This window comes from Trachemys scripta, chromosome 18 (assembly GCF_013100865.1).
Source record: "Trachemys scripta elegans isolate TJP31775 chromosome 18, CAS_Tse_1.0, whole genome shotgun sequence".
Lineage (NCBI taxonomy): Eukaryota > Metazoa > Chordata > Testudines > Emydidae > Trachemys > Trachemys scripta.
In genome coordinates this window covers 12,282,418-12,303,548 of record NC_048315.1, presented here as the reverse complement: position 1 = coordinate 12,303,548, position 21,131 = coordinate 12,282,418, and the positions used below count along the sequence as shown (strand labels likewise).

Below are 21,131 nucleotides of genomic sequence, written 5' to 3'. Positions count from 1 at the left end.
ATGTAGCTAGCTGATCTATTGCCGGTTTTTCCATTGGACTGCTTTAATATGAAAGGGATGCAGAATTCACTCCAGTCACCTGCAGAGTAATCTTGAGTTTACAGTCAAGTGGAACCTTTTTTGTTAGGGTCCTTGTGTTGGCAGGAGCCATAATGCTGGCTACACGCCCACCTCATTTCTTTGGTACTACATTTGAGTTGAGACCGAGGTTGTTGTTAAGGACTTCTCTGTGCCTCACTTTACCCAGTGGTAACTACATCAGTTAGTCTAGTACAGTGGTTCCCAAACTTGTTCTGTGGCTTGTGCAGGGGAAAGCCCCTGGCGTGCCGGGCCGGTTTGTGTACCCGCCGTGTCTGCAGGTTCGCCCGATCGTGGCTCCCAGTGGCCACGGTTCGCTGCTCCAGGCCAACGGGAGCTGCTGGAAGCAGCGGCCAGTACGTCCCTCGGTCCACGCAAGGGAAGGGAAAAACAAGTTTAAAATTTAATTTATTTATTTATTTAATTTATAATGGAGATATCCCATCTCCTAGAACTGGAAGGGACCTTGAAAGGTCATCGAGTCCAGCCCCCTGCCTTCACTAGCAGGATCAAGTACTGATTTTGCCCCAGATTCCCAAGTGGCCCCCTCAAGGATTGAACTCACAACCCTGGGTTTAGCAGGCCAATGCTCAAACCACTGAGCTATCCCTCCCCCCCAAGTGTGGGCCATTAATGATGGTTTGGAATCTTGATGACTCCCATTGTCTGCAGATGGTTATCTGTGTAGAGCAGACAGGCCTTTAACCTCCCGTTTGCTCTCAGTGACTATTGAATGGTGCCTCATAGAAGTGCTGTGTCTTACCTTAATGTTCTCGCTGCCATACTACTCACAGCTGCTATTGCAAAATGATGTTTCCCCTCCTATCAATTCCTCCCCATCCTCCTCCCTAGGCAGCCCAATGCTTCCTCATCTGTCAGGTGTGGCTCACTTCCTCTGCAAGACAAGCCCTTTGAAAATCTGAATTTAGTTCTTAGCCCGTTTCCAGAGCCCAGAATTACTGGTCAGATTCAACCCAAGTGGTTGCTACATCCAGTTTTAAAGGAAACTTGACGCATTGAGAGTCTGGTGTGAAGGCTATAACACCTCTCCCCATCCCAGCTTCCCCTTATTTAAATTGATCTCCTCCCACATCCCCTAACTGCACTTTCACAAATCATGTGAAAAACCCCCACATATTTAAATGGACTTTAAAGACAGTCTGAGTTTCATCTTTTCCCCTCATTCTACAGACATGCTGCTCTGATTCTTGTCAGAGAGATTCAGAAAGCGCTGCAGGATGTCCTAGGGAGAAACTTCAGAGGCAAGGGTAAGCCTTTGTGATAAATGCCCCAGAGCCATTTGAAAGCAGTTGTCTGAACTTCTTGACCCAGCAGGATTGAGTAGGTGGAGTGGGCAGGAGACTAGTTACTTAGGCTGCCTGCCTGCCTCTGAATTTCACAGTTAGATTTGGATATCAGCAGCATTCAGCCAGGCCATCTCCTCAGCTAAGCAGGGTTGGGTCAATGGAGTCGAGGGAGGCAGGCTTCCAAAGTAAATCAGTCATCTGTGGTGCTGCAGGAAGTGGCATTGATGATTCCAGATCAAGGAGTGGCACTTTCTCCTTGGAGTTAGAACTTTATCTGAAGCCCCAGGGTAGACGCTGATTGCTGTGCAGGTGCCATCTCAGCTTTTGGACAAGATCCTGATCTCTAGGGACTATACAAAGGTATTTAATCCAGGTTTAAATTCTGGCTAACCAATTTCACCCTGCGCTTTGGACTGTCATTAAGGTACAGGACAGGGGGAAGTCAAGTTGCATTTCTAGCTCTGCCACTGACTGCTTGTGGGACTTTGGGCATAGATCATGTGGCTTTTGAAATTTGGGCATAAGCTTGGGGAGGTCAACTTGACGCATCTAGGACTTGAAGTCAATAGATGCCCTAGTTGCTCACTGCCTGTAAGGTGAAAAAAGAAAAGTCAGCCACAGATGTCTTCAATTGGGCACCCACCATTAATTGACATTTGAGGTTTGGGCACCTTTTCTGTGCTTCCATTTCTCCCTCTGTAAAATAGGGATGACACTTGCCCACATTGTAGGGGTACTGGGAGGGCCCAGAGGAGGCCTTCAGCTCTGGCTTTGAGGGAAGTTACAAATGTCAAGAAGAATCGCTGCATTTATTTTTCATAAATATACTTTTAGTAAATCAATATAAACCGAACACAAGCATCTACAGCTTGAACGTAGAGAAAGACCTGAAACTTCCTTCTTCCTACATTTTGTAAAAGGAATCAGTTAGTTGAGGGTGTATCCAAAATACTTATCCACTCCAGAATCCTTGGCCTGGCCCTGTGCATCAAGTGTGTGTGTGGGGAGGGGGAGAGGGCAGGTAGGACAGCGGTTACGGTAGATTCAGCAATGGGGAATTCAGTCATTACAACATTGTGGGGAAGAGGGGGGCTCCTGGGACAGTGCAGGAAGAAACTTCCCTTATGCTTTTAGCACAGGAATAGTAACTGTACTCTCCCTAGTCCTCTGACTTAACCCGGGGACAGGAAGCTGAATAGAGAGATGGCAACATTTGTTTAGGAGCCCTGGGCAATCACGCATAGGCCAGTTTGGAAACTAATTTATTAATGAATATTTGTGAACTACCATGAGACTGGATGCAAGGCTCTATAGAGTGCCCAGTAGAGCATTCAATTTCCTCCACAGTCCTGTTACGTAGTACTGAAGGTGAAAACGGCTGTTGCGTTTAATAGTGGATGAGTGATACTTGTATAAATTAGTCTGTTACTTGCTTTGGGACACACCTAGATGTAAGGTGCTATAACTTAATATTTTATAAGGTCAGAAGGAACCACTGTGATCATCTAGTCGGACTTCCTGTAAAACACAAAACCACAGGACTGCTCTGAGCTAATTCCTGTTTGAACTAGAGCAGATCTTTTAGAAACGCATCCCGTCATGATTTAAAAATTGCCAGTGATGGAGAATCCACCACAATCGCTGGTTGTTCCAATGATTAATTACCCCACTGCTAAAACTCATGCCTTGTTTCCCAGTCTGAATTTGTCTAGCTTCAACTTCCAGCCATTGGACTGTGCTATACCCAGTGGTGTGATGCCACAACTTTCTAGTGAACAAACTTTACACTAAACTTTCCAGCTTGATGAAGAGTTTGCATCACTAGCTCTGTTCTGTCAATGGACGCGTCAATCCGACATTTGCATGCGTTAAGCGGTCCCACCTTTTTTAGTGACAGCCCACCAAATGGCATCCTCCATGTGCTATGACCTCACATGTATAGTGTGTCCGAGGGGACGCTGTGCAAAAAGCGCCATTTTGTTCTATGTTTTTGGGATCATCCTGTGGCCTGGAACCAGCCCACAGGCTGCCAGTTAGTCCACATTTTTTGTAAATTTTGGAGCATGCAGTATATGCGTTGCCTAAATAGGTGGAACACCACTGGGTATCTTTGGTCTGCTAGATTGAAGAGTCCATTATCAACCGTTGGTTCCCTGTGTAGGTACTTTGATCAAGTCACCATTTAATCTCCTCTTTGTTAAACTAAATACATGGAGCTCCTTGAGCCTATCACTGGAAGGCGTGTTCTTTAACCGTTCTTATGGCTCTTTGAACTCTCTCCAATTTATCATGAACTGAGGACACCAGAACTGGGCACAGTATTCTAGCAGCGGTCACTCCAGTAGCAAATGCAGAACCTCCCCACTCCATATTCCTGTTTATACAACTTGTGATCACATTAGCCTTTCTAGGCATAGTGCCGCACCTGGAGCTCACGTTCAGCTGAGGATTCCCCAAGTCCCTTTCAGAGTCACTGCTTCCTAGGATAGAGGCCCCAGTCCTAAGTGTGGCGGACGTTTTTCATTCCTAGATGTACAACTTTAAATTGGTTTGCTAATGTTGCACTGCTTTAATACAATGTGAGTGTTCTCTTGCGATGGGTAAGAAGATGGTGCTCACAAAGCCGCCTTTAACCTAATGAGACTCTAGAAAAGATCCGAGACAGCAGCTGGCCCTTGTGTGGGGATAATTGCTGTCAATATAAAATAACTGAAGTTACTCCACCAGTGTCCTGCCGAACCATTAGCCAGTACACTGCGAAACAGTCACCTGAACCCGTGATAAACAGAAGAGCTATAGAATGAGCAATGGCTACAACACTGAACATGGAGGTTAGTAGTAAAGGTCGCACTTGCATAGTGCTTTTCAGCCAAGGCTCCCAAAACACTTCACAGACCTTAATGACGACTCTCAGCACCCATGGGGAGGTAGGTGAAATGTACTGTCCCATTTCACAGATGGGAAATGGGAGCACAGAGAGGTTAGTGACTTGTCAGGTTGCATGGCAGGTCAGTGGCAGAGTTAAGAATACTAGGGCTCCCAGCACCGTGCTTTAGCTACTAGACCACACTCATCCCTTTCTAAACAGGTGATGTGAATAGTCTGTCTTCCTCTTATGGCGACATACTCAGACACACAGACTTGAAGGTCAGAAGGGACCATCATGATCATCTTCTAGTCTGATCTCCTGCACATTGCAGGCCACAGAACCTCACCCACCCACTCTTATAATAGACCCCTAACCTGTGGCTGAGTTACTGAACTCCTCAAATCATGGTTTAAAGACTTCAAGTTACAGAGAATCAACCATTCACGCTAGTTTAAACCTACAAGTGACCCGTGCCCTGCAGAGGAAGGCGAAAACTCCCAGGTCTCTGCCAATGGGACTGAGGGGGAAAATTCCTTCCCAACCCCAAATATGGCGATCAGTTAGGCCCTGAACATGTGGGCAAGACCCACCAGCCAGACACCTGGGAAAGAATTCTCTGTAGTAACTCAGAGCTCTCCCCATCTAGTGTCACCAGCCGTTGGAGATATTTGCTGCTAGCAGTCGCCGGTTTACCACATGCCCATTGTAGGCCATCTCATCACATCATACCTACCATAAACTTTTCAAGCACAATCTTGAAGCCAGTGAGGTTTTTTGCCCCCACTGCTCCCCTTGGAGGTTTTAACTCCCATTGACTTCTGTGGGAGTAGAGTTAAGGAGTTACACAAGGGCCAAGTTGAACCAATTAAGAGTCAAACTCACAATTCCAGGGAGGTTAGATATTCAAAGCCTGAGTATAGGCCACCAAACCATCACTTGTGGATAATAATAAAGCTTTAGAAATCAGTTTGTGCAACTAACTAACTGATTGCATTAGTCCATTGTAGCAGCTCACACTGAAGAGCCCAGATTCTATAGTCTAGATGTCCATGTGAAGCATTTGCCGGGAAGGCCTGATTTCCTATGGAGGTCTTAAATTTCACAGCCAAGCTTGGGTGAGATTCTGTTTAGTTCACAGTTTGACAGACGAACACACACACTCAGAGCAGATAGGTTGAATTAGCCCACGCAGATCCATAAAGAGACTGGTGAGCCACAAAAGACAAAATGTTTTAATTCTCCTGTGCTGTCAGGTATTCCCCTAGCAAGCAGTATTACAGGAGATGACTAATCTAATGCAGCCAGGTAATAAGAGGCTAGTAGCTTGTTTCCACTGCATAATTTCCTTTGCAGAGTTGTTACTGAAATCTCAGCTGACCTGGTGAGGTTGCGTGACATCAACCAGCTCCCTTCCAGGATCAGCTGTGGCATTCAGATGTTTTAAGTACAAATAGAAAGTGCAAATATTAAGCTCTTCCAGTATTTAGCCAAGGCCCTGAATGGAAGTTGGCTTTAATCTCTCTCCCTATCAATTTTTACTTCTTCCTTGTAACAAACATTTTAAAAGAACAATGAAAACAAAGCACCCTTAAACAGCCTCCAGGGAACAATCCAGCATTGCCAAGGAATGGGGGAACCTATTAGATCGGACTTCTCTGACCAGTCTGTCAGATGTTTCTTGTCTAAAGTGGGACTCATTGCTTTTCCTGTTTGCCTCCCCCCCTCCCCCCAACACACACAACCTGTCTAGCTTAGTGGGGGGTGTGGGGGTGTTCCCAGACAGATGGTTAGCCAGCCACAGATCTATGCTCTACATGTTTAGTGAGAAAGATGGCTCAGGGATTAATGGGATTTAGCATCTCTCTCTTCCAAACTGGTAGTTCGAGTCCAGCCTAGGGCACTGGTGATGTGAAGTCATCACTAACAATGGATAAATCACACACACCCTGGAAGTGAGGATATTTTTCTGCACCTTTGGAGGAGTCCCTGTCCCTCTCTCTCTCCCCCCACAGTAGAATCAGATTCTTCAATTACCTGAGGTGTGGGATAGTGTAGTGGCCTGCTAGACACAGAGACCTGAAAGCACTTATTCCTTGTGAATGGGATTTTCAAAGAAGCAGCCTCTAATCTCTCATAGTCATGTTGAAAATCACAACCTACCAGGGTAGTACGGTGGTAACTAAACCTCAATGATTATTTACCTACAATATGGCGAGGCTGTCAGATTTTAGTTACTAGTTAGGCAGGTAAAGGAGCGAGCGGCTGTGAATAATGTATTGCAGGATTTCAGAGGTACCTTTTCAAAACGCCGGAAGACTTGCCCCTCTGACTACCCAGTGTGTAGAGTGGTATGTGGTGCTGTGTTGTGGGCACTCTTACGGAGCCATGTAGAATGCACTTATCACTGTGGTATCAAAGTGCCATGAGAAGTACAACTTCATTACTGCCTGGGGCCCCTGTGACAGACTGACAACTGCCAGAGCCCATGTTAGAGTTGGGGTTAACTCTGGTAAGTGCGTAGCATGAGCATAGGTTCTTTTTATTGTGTTTTAATAGGTTCTCTCTCTAGTGCTATTTACCGTAAAAATAAAGTAGGTTTGCATAGGAAGTGCTGTGTGTGTGGTACCTTATGTCTGTAGCAATTACTGTTAATGGTCTCTGAAGAGAGAGCCTGCCAGCAGGTGTCCTTGGGCAGCCTGCCTGGGCTGAGACTAACACAGTGAAGGATGAGCACAGTGTGCCTGGAAATACCCCAGTCAGAAGGCAGACACGTGGTGGGTTTCTACTCAAGAAGGGCAACGGCTGGAAGCCAAAGAGGGTGCCGCCCTTGATGGACCACTGAGGGGGAAATAGAGGTGTCATTGCTCTGAAATGTGACAGCATCCACAACATGGAAGTAATTCTGTGGACCACTGAAGCACGCCCTGTATGACAGAGCCCATAAGTCTCATGTCACAACAAACAGGTTGTGTAATGGCCTGGACAGTTTGTTCCAAACATACATACGGCTAAAATAAATATAGACCCAACATTGACTTAGCTGCATCACCAATTGAATGAGCTGCCTTCATACCTTGAATCAAAATTACAACCTACTGAATCAGATGCTTCTTCTACTAACCCCCCCGCCCTATTAAGTTTCTGGCCTGACTTGTTCAAGCCGATCGTCCATTTCAATAAGTGTTCTTAGAACAGAGTGTAATCACCCACCGTGATAAATCAAATCATAGACAAACCCTCAGGCTCGAACAAAACAGATCAGCTTTGTGAGAATTGCTTTCTGTGTGGCATAACACAGAGCCGATCATGGCAAGTGCTAACTCTAGGGGACAGATGGTCTCGCAAGGTCACCAATGTGACCGGAGCAGTAAGCCTAAATTATTGAAAATAAATATAGCACAGGCTTTCTCTGTAGGAGAGCATAATATTTTGTATTTACTATACACAGCACCTTTCTTCAGAGGATCTCTAAGTTTTCCTGACATACTACGACAGGGAAGGAAGCAGTATTAAAACCTGGGCAGTTAGAGCAGGAGACTAGAAATGCATCTATTAACAGGTCCCATTATCACTGGAGCAGATGAAGATACCGAACCTTTCGCCTCTAGGTTCTAGTTTGAATCCTGATTTGGGTCAGTAGGGACCCTCTCATGATTGTGCGGGTGGCATAGGTGAAGCAAGCTGGATGGTTTCAGTCAAGTTCCCATCTCAACAGGTGTCCCAATTGACAAAGTAGCATAACTGGTACAGTCAGAGAAGCCAATATTATGATGGGACATGGAGACTGAACTGCCCTCGCTTAGAGGTATTAATGAATACCTCTAAGAGAGGGCAAAGCTGCATAAGGGAAGCTTGGCCTTGGTCTGACCACAGGGTTCAACCACCCAGCACCCTTGTGACAGCAATTAAAAGCCACACGTTAAAAAGTAGCTCAGAAGACACACGAACACCGTTATAGTAGGGCAATGTTCTGAAGCATGTGAGCGCAATGGCTGCAGTCCAAAGAGGATAAGTCCTGGTACTGAATGCAGCCAACTAACGTTTGCCTTGGGCTCAAGTGATAGGCATGGTGTTTTAAAAGCAGTAGGGTCTGGATTCAAAACCCACATCATAGGTAGGTTGTACCAATAACTGATGGCTGTAGTGTATACAACCAGTGATGTCTTACAGTATTGCTTTCAGAACAGCAAATTTACATTAGAAATGGTGACAAGCAGAGGGTGGTTAAAAGGACAAATAGGAGAATTAAAAAAAACAACATGCCCCACACAGGAAAAAACTGTCCATTTGATACCTTTCATGTGCATCGAATTCACTAAAAATGAGACCGCAGGTAACTTCTGTATACTGAAGAAGGAGTGTATTATTATAAAGATACTACTCATGTACAGCATGGTTCCCAAAAGCCCTTGTCATTCACAAAGCATTGAAATATTTAACCCCTATTCCGAGTATACCAACGACCAGAGAGCTAACTCCTTACTCTCGCTGGATGACTCGCTATTGACTTCAGTGGGACGGCTTGTAAAGTTTTCAACACTCTCTCTCTGGGGCGCGAGGCCCTGCTTTATGCTGGAGTGGTGCTACGTCCACGATGGGTGGTAAATAACCCCAGCAAATAACAGGCTGCGGAAAGCCAGACATCTTGACTGCCTGTAGGTGGTCCGTGGCTCTAAGCTCCAGCTTCCAGTCTTGCTCTCCTTGTGGTCCAGGGAGACCTGGCATCCATCCAGAGCAAGAAACAGACCAGCAAAGGAGGACTGAAGTGTCACGGTGTTGCCCCCTCAGATCTCATTTAGGAACCTTCATTAGTGCTACATGTCTGGGCTTAGGCCTAATTAAGCTGCTTGCAATGGCGCACACTGCTAGGAGCCAGGAGAAAAGGTCAGGTCGAGTCGAGGGGACTGTTTATCAAATCGCTGCGTGAAGCAGCGCATGGTTTTCAGCAGTCTCCGGAGGTGTCCCAAACTGCTCAGCTCTGGCTCCTCGTTAAAGTAAGGAATTGTGCAGACAAGGAGAGAACAGATGAAACCAGCTGGTTTATAGCAGGCAGCCCTTTAGTGGACAGGAGATTGTGTTTATGGTACACACACACACGCTCTCACTCTCTCTGACAGCTCCTAAGTCTGGAGTGCCTGTTGCCTTCAGTGGTTTGAAGGGGAGTGTGCTAGTTAGGCAAATACTTTAGCTTGGCAATTGTTCCATTTCACTTGGCCAGAAGGATAGCAATGCACGAGAATGATTGCCTAGTTCTAGGGTAGGGTAGGAGAACTCAGGACAGTGAATTCTCCTTGCAAGAGGGCTGAAATACTCTGTGCAGCCTTCTACATCGTCCTTGCTGTTCTCTGTATTGCGACAGGCATCACCGAGTACTAAATGTTCCCTTTCACTTCTCAGTGTAGAGTTGATACAGCTGAGTTCCTGTGGAAGACTGAACTTCCAGAAAGCCAACGGCATAAAGGCACAAATAGCATCAAAACTATCTAGAATTCTTCCTGTTATAACTTTGGAAGTGTACCCCCAAAGGCATTGCTGCCCAAAAGGAACTATTTACCTAAGTCACGCTGAAATGTTTTAGTGGAGTTTAGCAAGGGCTGTAGGAATTTGTATCCTTCTGCTCAGTGAGCTATTGGGGTTCCAACCAACTGATTGGTCAAGTAGCTATCTAAATGCCACAGTCCCCATTGAGAGACTTAGGTAAGGAACAGACTATATAAAATATTATGGAGGATGTACATTCTTTCTTAAAGAAGGAAGAGTTTAATAGGTTCTTCCACATCACCCAAGAAAATCTAGTGTAGTGTTCCCCTGCACATGCATCATATTGCAAGAGGGCACGCTGGCTTGTGTTGCCAGTGAATTAAAGCATTATATTCTTTATCACTAGCAGACAAAGTTACCCCAATGGCTCCTTGAGTAGAAAGGCCCTAACTTCTGCATCCCTCAGTATCACATCCCGGGCCAAGGAAAGTAAAGGAAACTGAGATGGGCTCATTTAAACCCATGGTTTTGAGAGAGTAAATGGAACTAGAGTGGATGCAGTTACTAATTCTTCTACCAAAGGGAGTTCCAATCTGCCTTTCAGTGTTCAGGGTACGTCTAACCTGCCCATAAAAGATATGTTAGTTAACTCGGGTTCAAACAACAGTAAGGACACAGCAGCTTAGGTTCAATCCCAGCTTCTCCTGCAGGCTTTATCTCAAGCGGAGTTCAACAGAGCTGCTGTATATTCACTGCTAGTTTTAACACACATTAGATATTGCAAGTTAAGAACACTTTCCACTCCCCCCAACCCTCCCAACCACAGTGTAGACCCCCTGAGTCATTGTTCATAGGTCTAAAAATGCCAGGGTAAGGGTTTACATCTCGATTTACATGGCAAGTCATGAACAGAGGCCCTAGATAATTAAAGAGAAAATGTGAAGCTGGCAACACCAGCAAGGCCAATGGTAAATTCGACAAAACTGTTCTTTAGCTCAGAGTGTGAGGAAAGTCAGAGCCATACGCACAGTGGGCTGATTTGGCGCTATCTTTGTGGCAGATGTGCCAACTTAGCTAACATTTCTCAAGTGATTAACACGGATAGAACTCCCTCAGCCTCCTAATTCATTAGTGTTAAGGCCTCAGCTACTGATACCGCTAGATCCTTGCGGCGCTTTAAAAGCAATGTTGATCTGTATAACTCCAATCTGGCAGCGATGCTTATCGGCAGCCACAGGAGCATCAGGAGAATAATTTATCTACCTCAGGCTTTTCTATAGCGTTCATCACCATAGCATCCAAGTCAAACGATTAACAGTAGTTATTGTTCGTAAACCACTGGAAGTACTAAATTGGAGTCAGGCCATCTAGCTTTTAGGTCTGCCTCTACCATGCCTTTGCTCCGTGCCTCAGTTTCCCCCACCTGTAAAACAGAGCAATGCTTATTGCCTTTGACGAAGTGCTCTGCAATGTACAGATAAGTACCAAGCGTGAAAACTGTCACTCAAGCGAGGATTCCTGTTTTTCTGCTCAAATGCTTCACAGTCTTTTTAAAAGCAGTAGAACGTTCAGCTCCGGGACCCTGCAAGGGACACCCAAAAGAAAGCTTCCTTAGGCTTGTAATTGAAACAGGAGGCAGCAACAATCTTTGAATACATTGGTTTTGGCTGCCATCCCTTTTTAAGCCTGCACACAAAATCGGATTCAAAAATCCAGGCCTGACAGAGAGGGGTGCCGGCAGTTACGTATCCTGTTTGAATGAGTCATTGCACGGTCTCTCACAAAGCTGCCAGCACACAAGAAGTGATGCTTATTAGCAAAATGATGAGTGTCCATGTTAACCGTTTGTCTGTCGTTTTGTCTCTCTGCAGCTTGAAAGCTATCCTGGTGGGGACGCCTCAGAACAACACAGTAGATCTCTCTGGCATCCCTCTGACACTGAAGGACTTGGACCGCATCATCTCATACCTCCAGCACAGCTCAGAGCACATTGACAATGTGGAGCTGTGCTTCACGGAGCTGACTGATGAGATGTTCCTTCAACTTCTGCCCATCCTCAGTGCCCTGCCTCACCTCACTACTCTCTCCCTGAATGGCAACAGACTCACCAAAGCAATCCTTCGGGACCTGACAGAAACACTGAAAGACCCCAAGAAGTTCTCCAGTGTGACGTGGATTGATCTGGGCAACAACGTGGATATCTTTTCTTTGCCGCAGCCCTTTTTGGTCAGCCTCAAGAAACGCTGTCCCAAGCAAGGCAACTTGCCAACCATTCTGGAGTTCGGGGAGGGCCAGATGAGTGACTTGGAAAGCCAAGAGGGCCTGGCGGAGAGTCAAGAGGATCTGTGCTCAGCCAACGAAGATGGAAACCAACCTGACAAGATCAACAATGCAGGCACCAGACGGCTGTTGACAGAGAGAACAATTGAGGTTGGGACGCTCACAAATAAATGTGACTCTGAGCAGGAAGCTGCTTGTGAGGCAGCTCAGACATGATGTTCAGCTGTGTGTCACGTGGCTGGGTACTTTGAAAAGAGACACTTTAAAACTGATACCTCACCTATGAAGGTTCTTATTAAGTGTTGATTTACATGTTCAGATGTCTACACAATCAATGGTTTGAGACTTTAGACTGTTGCCTCATCAGTTTCCTCTCATCATATGAATGTCAACCGATTTTGTTTCACAGAGAACATAAAAATGTGATCAAGTTGTATACTTATATTTTATAAAGCTGGCCACGTATTTTTAAACATTAGCAATGAGCTGTGCTTTTTATCTCTCTCTCTCTCAAAACAAAACAAAAATCTATATCACCAAGGTATTGTAATGCCAGTTCCTTCAATAGCACAAAAGGAGAAGAAAATAGCAAACAGAATTTGCAGGAGAGGTCTCTGTTTTGAGATGAGATCATTCTGACTGAATCTAGCAAAATCGTGGTTTTAAAGTTTTCTCTCTTGTAAACGATGGGTAAATGGCTGCCACCCTAAGGAGGACTCTTGCAGAGACAAAATTAAACCTATCCCCACTCTGAATTCAAACCGCATTGAAGAGTAGCATCCTTGCTCAATGTCAAAACAACTGGGGAATATTTCCTTGCACCAGCCAGTAAGGATGAAATTCACCTCCTGGGCAGACGGGTCAGCATAAGGAGAATGTGCCCCGTAAGACCTGTTCTAATTGGAGTATAATTGCTGGGCTGGGCATATGTACAGGGGTGAATTTCCACTGCGAATTCTTGCTCCTTACCACCACCATTTGGAATCTAGAAAGGCTGTCTCACTCTCTGGCCTTATAGGCGTTGGATCAGCAAGATGTCCAGTACCGAGAGCACATTTGGTCCTAGAGTTTAGCTACCACTCCCCCTACTGTAAATACCTCCATTGCTTTCAGTGAAGTTACTTGGAGTTTACGTCACTGTAACGGAGAGCAGAAGTTGGGACCATGTGCAAAGTTTGAATTCGAGGGTTTGGTTCAGGCCCATCTCTAGTACATGTAAAAGGGACAGAGCTGTTCCTAACAAATATTTATTACAATATGGAATGTTTATAGAAGAAAAATGAACAAAAGTTTTCCTGGGGAAATTTTTTAATACACTGCCATTCCGGGGTGGGCAGGCACAAGCCAACTGAAGATCTGGAAGGCCTGTACCAGTCTTTAGGTTACTTGACTGCCCCTACTCCCAATGACCAGAAGTGCTTTGTTTCTAACATTTTTAGAAGAGAAACGGTTTTGAATTTCTGATAGCAAATGAGATGGGACCTGCATTGCTGGCTTTGAACCTGGATCCTGTCTTCCCCGAAGTTCAGGGGGGTTTGGAGCTGGAATTTGCAGTGAGACCCATCTTTCTAGAGCATTTCAGTACACTTAAAGGACCAAATCTGATTTCCTGGCATGAAATGTAGCCATTTGGCTTTCTGTTTGTGTCCTGTTCTTTGAATAGCTTTACAGCATCATCTCCTTGGCTCAGGCATGAGTGACAACTCTTTTGGCTTCAGCTACAGGTACAAATACATTCAGAGAGTTTTCAAGCTTCCCTTTGGCACTAGCCTCATAACATTGCTACGCTACCAGTCTGCTTCCCCTCCACATGCAAGAAAATACCTTATAAGAGATTCTGCTACTCATTTAAATACAGCTGGCAAAATTTATTATGATTTGCATGTATCTAACATTGTTTTTCTAACTGCTCATTCTTTTCGCCAGGCATAAAAACTTTGCAGTGAATAAACTTTTTCTGTTTGCAATAAAAGAGCTATCCATAATCAAAATAAAGGACAGTGTTTAATAGAGACCTTGTCTTGAGTTTCCATTTATTACAGGCTTCACACTACTGGGACGGACCACAGTTCACAGCAGCAACGCCCACAATATCTGCCTCACTGGAAATCTTTCCCCTTTAAAGATACATGGGTAGGTGCTTTATGAATGCATATCACAGATACTACTGTATTTCTCCACTAAACAAATGGTAGGCACACACCTCACTTAATAATACTTCCGGGCTGATTCTGCTCTCTCACATGGGGTTTACACTGTTGTAAATCTATTGACACCTGCGTAAGAGCACAATTGGACTCTTGCCAATGGGCAGGCAGTGCTAAAGCGCCACATCTCATTTGAACGTGAAATGAGAATACTTAGAATCATAAAATCTCAGGATTGGAAGGAATCTCAGGGTTGGAAGGGACCTCAGGAGGTCATCTAGTCCAACCCCCTGCTCAAAGCAGGACAAATCCCCAGACAGATTTTTGCCCCAGATCCCTAAAAGACCCCCTCAAGGATTGAACTCACAACCCTGGGTTAGCAGGCCAATGCTCAAACCACTGAGCTATCCCCCCCCACTGAGCTATACTTGAGATACAGAGAAGCACATTCACGGTCATGGGAGTTGCACCTACTTATGTCACTGTTGCATTTGGCCCAGAGTTGTGCTTACTTCACAAGACCACCATGCTGCTGCCGCCAACAGGGGAAGGTTCATCAAGCGTTAGCGAATACTGACCCAACCCACTGGACCCAACGCTGACGAGACCCTTCCTTGTGACAGGGGCAGGTTGCGGGTGTTAAATGTATACAACATTCCAGGCCCTGTACGAGCGAGTGAGGGGTTTCTGGCAGTCCCCTGAGGACACGGCTTCCCCAGCCAGCAAGCTTTTTAGTCCTAACGTTAAAGGCAGAGAAAGCAGTGCCAGTAAGAGGCAGTGCAAGACTCCCCTGGCATGATTTCAAAGGTGCTCATGGCCCCAAGCCCCTTGTGTGTCTCGTGAGCCTACCAGTGCGGTTTTTCGCTGTGGTTTTTGCAGTCACTTGCCTGTTTTGATTCTACAGCCTAGCCGCTTTCATTCTAAAAAGGATAAATAATATGCCTATCCAGCCTTTATGCAGCTAAACATCAATGGAGTATAAACCGGTGCAAAACCAACACAGAACTTGGAGGCAGCCCAGGAAATGTGACCTGCCCATTCACCCTACTGCATTAACTCTGAACCATAACGCTAACAGCATACAAGCCACGTTTTCAGGGCATTTACATGTGCAATATACCGTGGGTACATGTGGAGCTGGGATTCCCAGCTCGAGGAGACACTCTCGTGCTGGCTAACCACACTGAGACTAGAGTGCAGCTGTGGCTGTGCAAGCAGGGGGACGGGCTAGCCAGCCTGCGTGTGTCTCTATGGTCTCAGACAGGTACAGCCTCAGGGACCCTGGCACCTCCTACCATGGCTATGCTCCATTATTTTTAGTGCACTCACTAGCTCGAGCAGGTTTCCTCAAGCTGCGCTGCACCCCCCCCGTTACTACAATGCTGTGCCAACTGGATCGTTGTGTACACACAAACAGCATTGCTCCTTGACGTACCGTGCACACCACAGCAATCTTCCTTACTAGGAAGCAGGTTTCCACATAAGGGCCATAGTCCCTCCTTGATCTTTGTGCAAGTCGCCCCTTGTTACTGGCAGACGATTTGATGGGGAGCGAGGCTACTGCATAGCCCTAAGTTCACAGGCTTGATCATAACTGAAATGGCATTTGGCTCTCCCCCTAGCAAATATTCAGCAAGCTCAGCTGACGACAGAAACTCTCTGGGGTAGTGATATTTGTCTCTAGCACTCTGACTACGCACAGCACTATGTGGACAAGAAAGTACCAAATGCACGCTAGGTGCCAGCAAACACAATCGTCGTATTCTCAGCTATGGCAGTACGTCTATTTGCAGCTCACTTACACGGAGGTATATCCAGCGGTGCACCAGCGCAACACCAGAATTTGGCACGGGTTTCAGGGGCCCTTTAGTCCGAGCTCGCCCATTTCACGCTAACTGCGGCGAGGGCAGCGTTCCAACTGACTTACACCCCGGAGAGCTCAGGCCCAGCACACTGGGGCGTGGTTTTCTTTTAAATGTAACAAAATCCTAGACTTTTGCGGTCAACAAAACAGTCCTGTTGACATTGGCTGTGCTGTAATTGCCGCGATTGGAATGGAGCTAGTGTATCAGGGCTCAGCGGGTCTGCTTGTAAAGAGTTCCAACACAGAGCTTTGAGAAATCAAACACTAGGAATAAACACCTACAGAGTAAGCCTGCCACCCAGGTTAACTTTCTTGCTTTCCGTATCACAGTGAACAGGCGTTGGGTTATCTGTCCACGCAGCCTTTTACAATTCAGATTGCTGGCATGGTATTACACTTCTGCCTTCAAGGGGACAATAGCATCTTTGTACATCATATAATGAAGCTTCCAGGACCTATCACACATACTGCTGATTCAGTCCTCCTTTCTCTCGGAGTGAACCCAAACATATTTGCAAGGGAAAACACAGCAGAAGAAAATCGGTGCAAGGAAATACAGTGCAAATGCAGTGAGGCAGGCAGGGCCGGCTCCAGGCACCAGCACAGCAAGCAGGTGCTTGGGGTGGCCAACGGAAAGGGGCGGCACGTCCGGGTCTTCGGCGGCGGGTCTGTTGGTCCCTCTCAGAGGGAAGGACCTGCTGCCGAAGAATAGAATGAAGTGGTGGCGGTAGAGCTGCCGCCGGTCGGGGCGGCAAAAACGCTGGAGGCAGGGCTTGTTTCTAAGCTGTAACGCTGGGGATTAGGGGAGACGGGTTCTACCTTGAGCAAGTCACTTCACTGCTCTGTGGCTCAGTTTCACCCTTGGTGAAATGAGGCTACAACCAGGGGAGGCCACAGCTCAGGGTCAAATTTTCAGAAGTGCCTAACTGTACGGCCTGTCCACACTACCAATGCTGCACCAATATAGCTGTAGCTGCAGAGCCCTTTAGTGGCAATGCAGTGTACGCCAACAGAAGGAGCTCTTAGGCCAGTATAGCTCCACCACCGCCCCAGATGTTATTAGCTATGCCAACAAACGTTGCTGGCAGCATAGGGGTATTCCTCTCCATCCCCCCACCCCAGCAGCTGGCATAGCTACATCAGCTAGAGGCTGTGATTTTTCCCCCTGCTCCCAAGATAAAATTGTGAGCAGCAGCAGATGTGGGAGACTCCCAGTAGCCCGAGGGTTAAATCACTTAATTCATCACTGAAATGCAGTCGCCTCTAGTGAGGAACGCTGCAGCTGTCTTAGCAGCGCACAGCAGCCTAACGACAAGACACCCATGTAGTTCATAGCTCATTAAAGTGACAGAAAGAATATCACTTACACAGACTAATTACCCAAGGTGGAACCTGACCCATGCACTGGCACCAACTCTCTTGCTGGTGAAAGAAGTGCCATGAGATTTTTGGATGAGCACTCAGGAAACATGGCTCTCTCTGTTAAAGCTGAGTACAGAGAGAGTTAATCAAGGGCATAGTGCCATATAACCCTCAAAAGACAAACACTATGTTCCAGAAGCATCACTGCCCCTGCCGTGTTCCTAATGGGCATTCGAATCTTCTGCCAGTTTCTGTTTTTTAATATTAGCCCAGCTTGCGTGTCACTTTCAGCATTCCTAGTTATCAGACAAACTGCTAGAGAGAAGCAACATGGAAAAGGAGATAAGGTATCTGCTGTGGAGAAGGAAAAATTGCTCCTGGCAGGAATTCTGAAATACGGTATTATCGCAGCTTGGCACGAGGCCAGCCGGAGGCAGCACACATACCCAACAGCAAGGAGCTCAAGCCACTTCCTAGGGGTTTTAAGACAAACATTGGGTCTGCCTGGTATGACACCAAACAGGTAGGACCTGACTCTCCTTTTAGGTTTACTGATGGTATGCTTTGAGCTCCCTTGAAGAGGGTGGAGTTACATGAAATGGAGAAAAGAAACAGACTAGTTTTCCACTAGGGAAGGAAAAGGAGCTCATTATAGGAGATTCGTCAGGGGTTATTTGATATTAAAACACTGCCTTATTCCTGTGTGAGTGGACGTTTTGAAAGTACCAGTGATCTGCTGCTGAGTGGAAAGGGGAATGCATGCTTGGGATAGGAGCTACAGTCAGTGAACACTTCAATTCCATCAGTACAACGTCCTGGCCCTGTCAGCTGGGCTAGAAGTGAGGTGGCAAAAGGGACATGCACACATCTAGAAACAAAAGCTGGTAGGGAAGACAGTTTGTGCTCACGCGAGAGAGAGAGAGAGAGAGAGAGATTTTGACACAGACCCAAGACACTGGGTGTTACTGGAAAGTTCATTACAATATATCCAAAGGCAATCTAGTTTAGTTAACATTTCGATTAAGTACGGTCATTTGTTTTGCTACAGAAGATTCTTAGTGCACTGCACCCCTACATGTAAATTCTCTCCGTGTCTCAGCAATGGCCAAATGATGCCTCTAAATCCCCTGTTCAAAGGGCTCTTTGCTGGCTCAGGGTTTTGCAACAGTCAGTCTCCATTTATGGCCACAAGTGCCCATGATCGATCTCATCTCTGCCCGAGGCATTTGGGCATTTTTGTTTCATGATCAGTTGCCGTCTTTTGTAAAGGTGTTTTACCCTGGCTGGGGCAAGGGGGCGAGTTAACTTACAAATCAGCACAACACTACAATCTCGCAAGACCTTGCTGGCGCACATGCAGAATAAAGTAATACCCACCCATTTAGTCCAGGACTAGCTAACATTTCTGCCCGCTCTTTCCCTTACCCGTTCATGGCCAATGAGAAAGGGAGAGTGCTCCCAGACTCCACGTTGGGACTCAGTGATCTACTCCATCCCTCTGCTGGCTCATCGGTCCCTTTAGTTACTGTTTTAGATTCTCCCCCCTCCACGATTCCCCCCTGTGCTATGCACAGACAAGATCCATCAATGCAACTAAAAGGCAGGGCGGACTAGATGACTGACTGGTCACTGCTATGCTTAAAAACCTATGGAGGCACCTCTGTGAAAGCGGCTCATCCTCCTCCCCTCTGCAGCCATGAATGGGTGCCGGCTCTGCCAGTTTCTGGTGCTGCTGGTGGCTGGGAGGATGGAGTTCAGCTAAGTGGCTTGGCTTCAGGGCTTGCTTGCTTTTATTAAAAGCATGGATCCAGTTCACTTTCCCCACAAGGTTCGGTAACGCCCTCTCCCCCCAGCTCCTATGAGAAACAGCAGCAGTTCTGCAAAGCTGTTCTGTGCGTTGATGTGTTTTGCAGGGAATGTGAAGTGGACAGAGGTCTCTGCCCGCCCCATTACAGAGCATCCCCAAGGGTCCTCTGGATCATTCCTCACTGCAGAAATGCCCATTTAACAGTCTGAGCAGAGGACTACCAGCCAGAAACTCCCGTTCTGTTCTCATCATTGACACTGACTCCATCTGTGGCACTGGCAACCTATAGTGAATCCATGGCCTCTCAGTACTTCATTGTTATTATGCCACATAGTGTGGCCATCTGGGGCTCCAGACCCATGCTCAGGAATAGAATTCAACTGCAGCTGTTTTCCAAGACACAGGCCACTAGCACTTGACCGTACTGCTCCTAGCTAACTGAGTACTGCATTAGGAGTAGACATCAATGGAGCCACCTCTATTTGCATCAGCTGAAGGCCTGACTTGCTCTCCCACCACATCCTGCGATGAGCACGATATTGAAGGGCAGATTATAGGGCTGACTAAAATATTCCAGTATGGTTTAAGTCTTGCGGTTCCCTAGCTGGTTCAGACAGGTCTTTGGTTAAACAAATGGAGCAGGGTTCTTCAGCTGGGGGTGAAGGACTGACAGTCCATAGCTTTAGGGAAAGACAACTAGGAAATCAAAATGGAATCCTTGAGATCAGAGCGGGCTGCTCTCTAAGCCCTCTTTCTGCAGAGTTGTAGGCTTGACAGGCAGTTTAAAGCTAAGCCAAGAAGGCAAAAAAACCCACCAGACTTCTCTGGCTCTGCCCAGAATGATAAAGGACTGAAAGAGCAAAGCCCTGGAAGAAACTCTCAGCTGGACTGTCTGATTTCTTGGCAGGCAACACCACAAATAAAATAAATCCTTTTGATGAATGTGGCAGAGGTCCAGGAGCAGCACTGGGCCATGAGTCTTGCAATAAAATAGTGTCAGATTAAAGCTGCTGTGAAGAAGGATGTTCGGTTAGGCTTCTCTCGCCGTCTTCCTTCTGGACACTGCTTCTTTCACCTCTTAGAGCTGCTGAATTATTTTACACTTTCCAGTCTCTCTTGACCTTGCTCAGATAGTTCACAGTTCAGTCTTAAAATACAGGAAATGTCAGTTCCTTTCCCTATCTCAGATACTTCCTCTGCCCCTCATTACTATGGTGTCAGCACCACACAATCTGTAACGTATTTATCTCCACAACACCCTGTGAGGTAGGCCAGGGCTGCTCTCCCTGTTTTACGGATGTGGAATTGAGGCACAGAGCAACTGTCACTTGCCTAAAGTCCTGTTGGAAGTCTGTGGTGATGTAGAGATTTGAACCCAGGTTTCCCTAGTCCCAGGCCCTCATCACTGGACCATCCTTCCTCCTTGGATTTAAAGTCTTATATACGATTACATATTTCATGTGTTAACTCACTGCTTCAATATAGGCTTTTTGCTATATATTTGTACAGCATCTACACAACTGGGCATCCATCTCAGTTTAGGGTGCCGCTAGGGTGGCTAGGGCTGCAATACAAATAAATAAAAAGATACTTTGCATTTATTTAAACACCTTTATGCAGGGGAGAGATGGGAAAGCATAGGCTAACGCACAGGGCTTAACCACAGGACTCTTGGGTTCTATTCCCTGCTCTGCCACAAATTTGCTGTGTAACATGGAGCACTTCTCTCCACATCGGTTTTCTCCATCTGCAAAATGGGGATAATAAAGCCCACCAGCGGTCATACCCGAAAGAGGGCACCCACAGCGTCCTCAACACTATATGGGGACATTGGATTAATACTGAATCAAGAGAGAAGAGTAAGTACACCATATTGCTCCACCAGCATCTCTCCTGGAGGTCAACCATCCAAAAACTGACACATCTGACCTCAAAC

The 21,131-nt window shown here is 46.4% G+C and overlaps 1 protein-coding gene across 1 annotated transcript in view; it reads left to right on the top strand.

Annotated features, from left to right (window-relative positions):
• The window catches only part of LRRC75A (leucine rich repeat containing 75A), a 177,786-nt gene extending 165,250 nt beyond the window's left edge, over positions 1 to 12,536 (top strand). Inside the window, exon 4 of the mRNA XM_034752954.1 lies at positions 11,607 to 12,536. Coding sequence (XP_034608845.1) covers positions 11,607 to 12,231 — 625 coding nt within the window. The 3' untranslated portion in view covers positions 12,232 to 12,536. The remainder of the gene's footprint in view (positions 1 to 11,606) is intronic.
• The last annotated feature ends 8,595 nt before the right edge of the window (positions 12,537 to 21,131 follow it).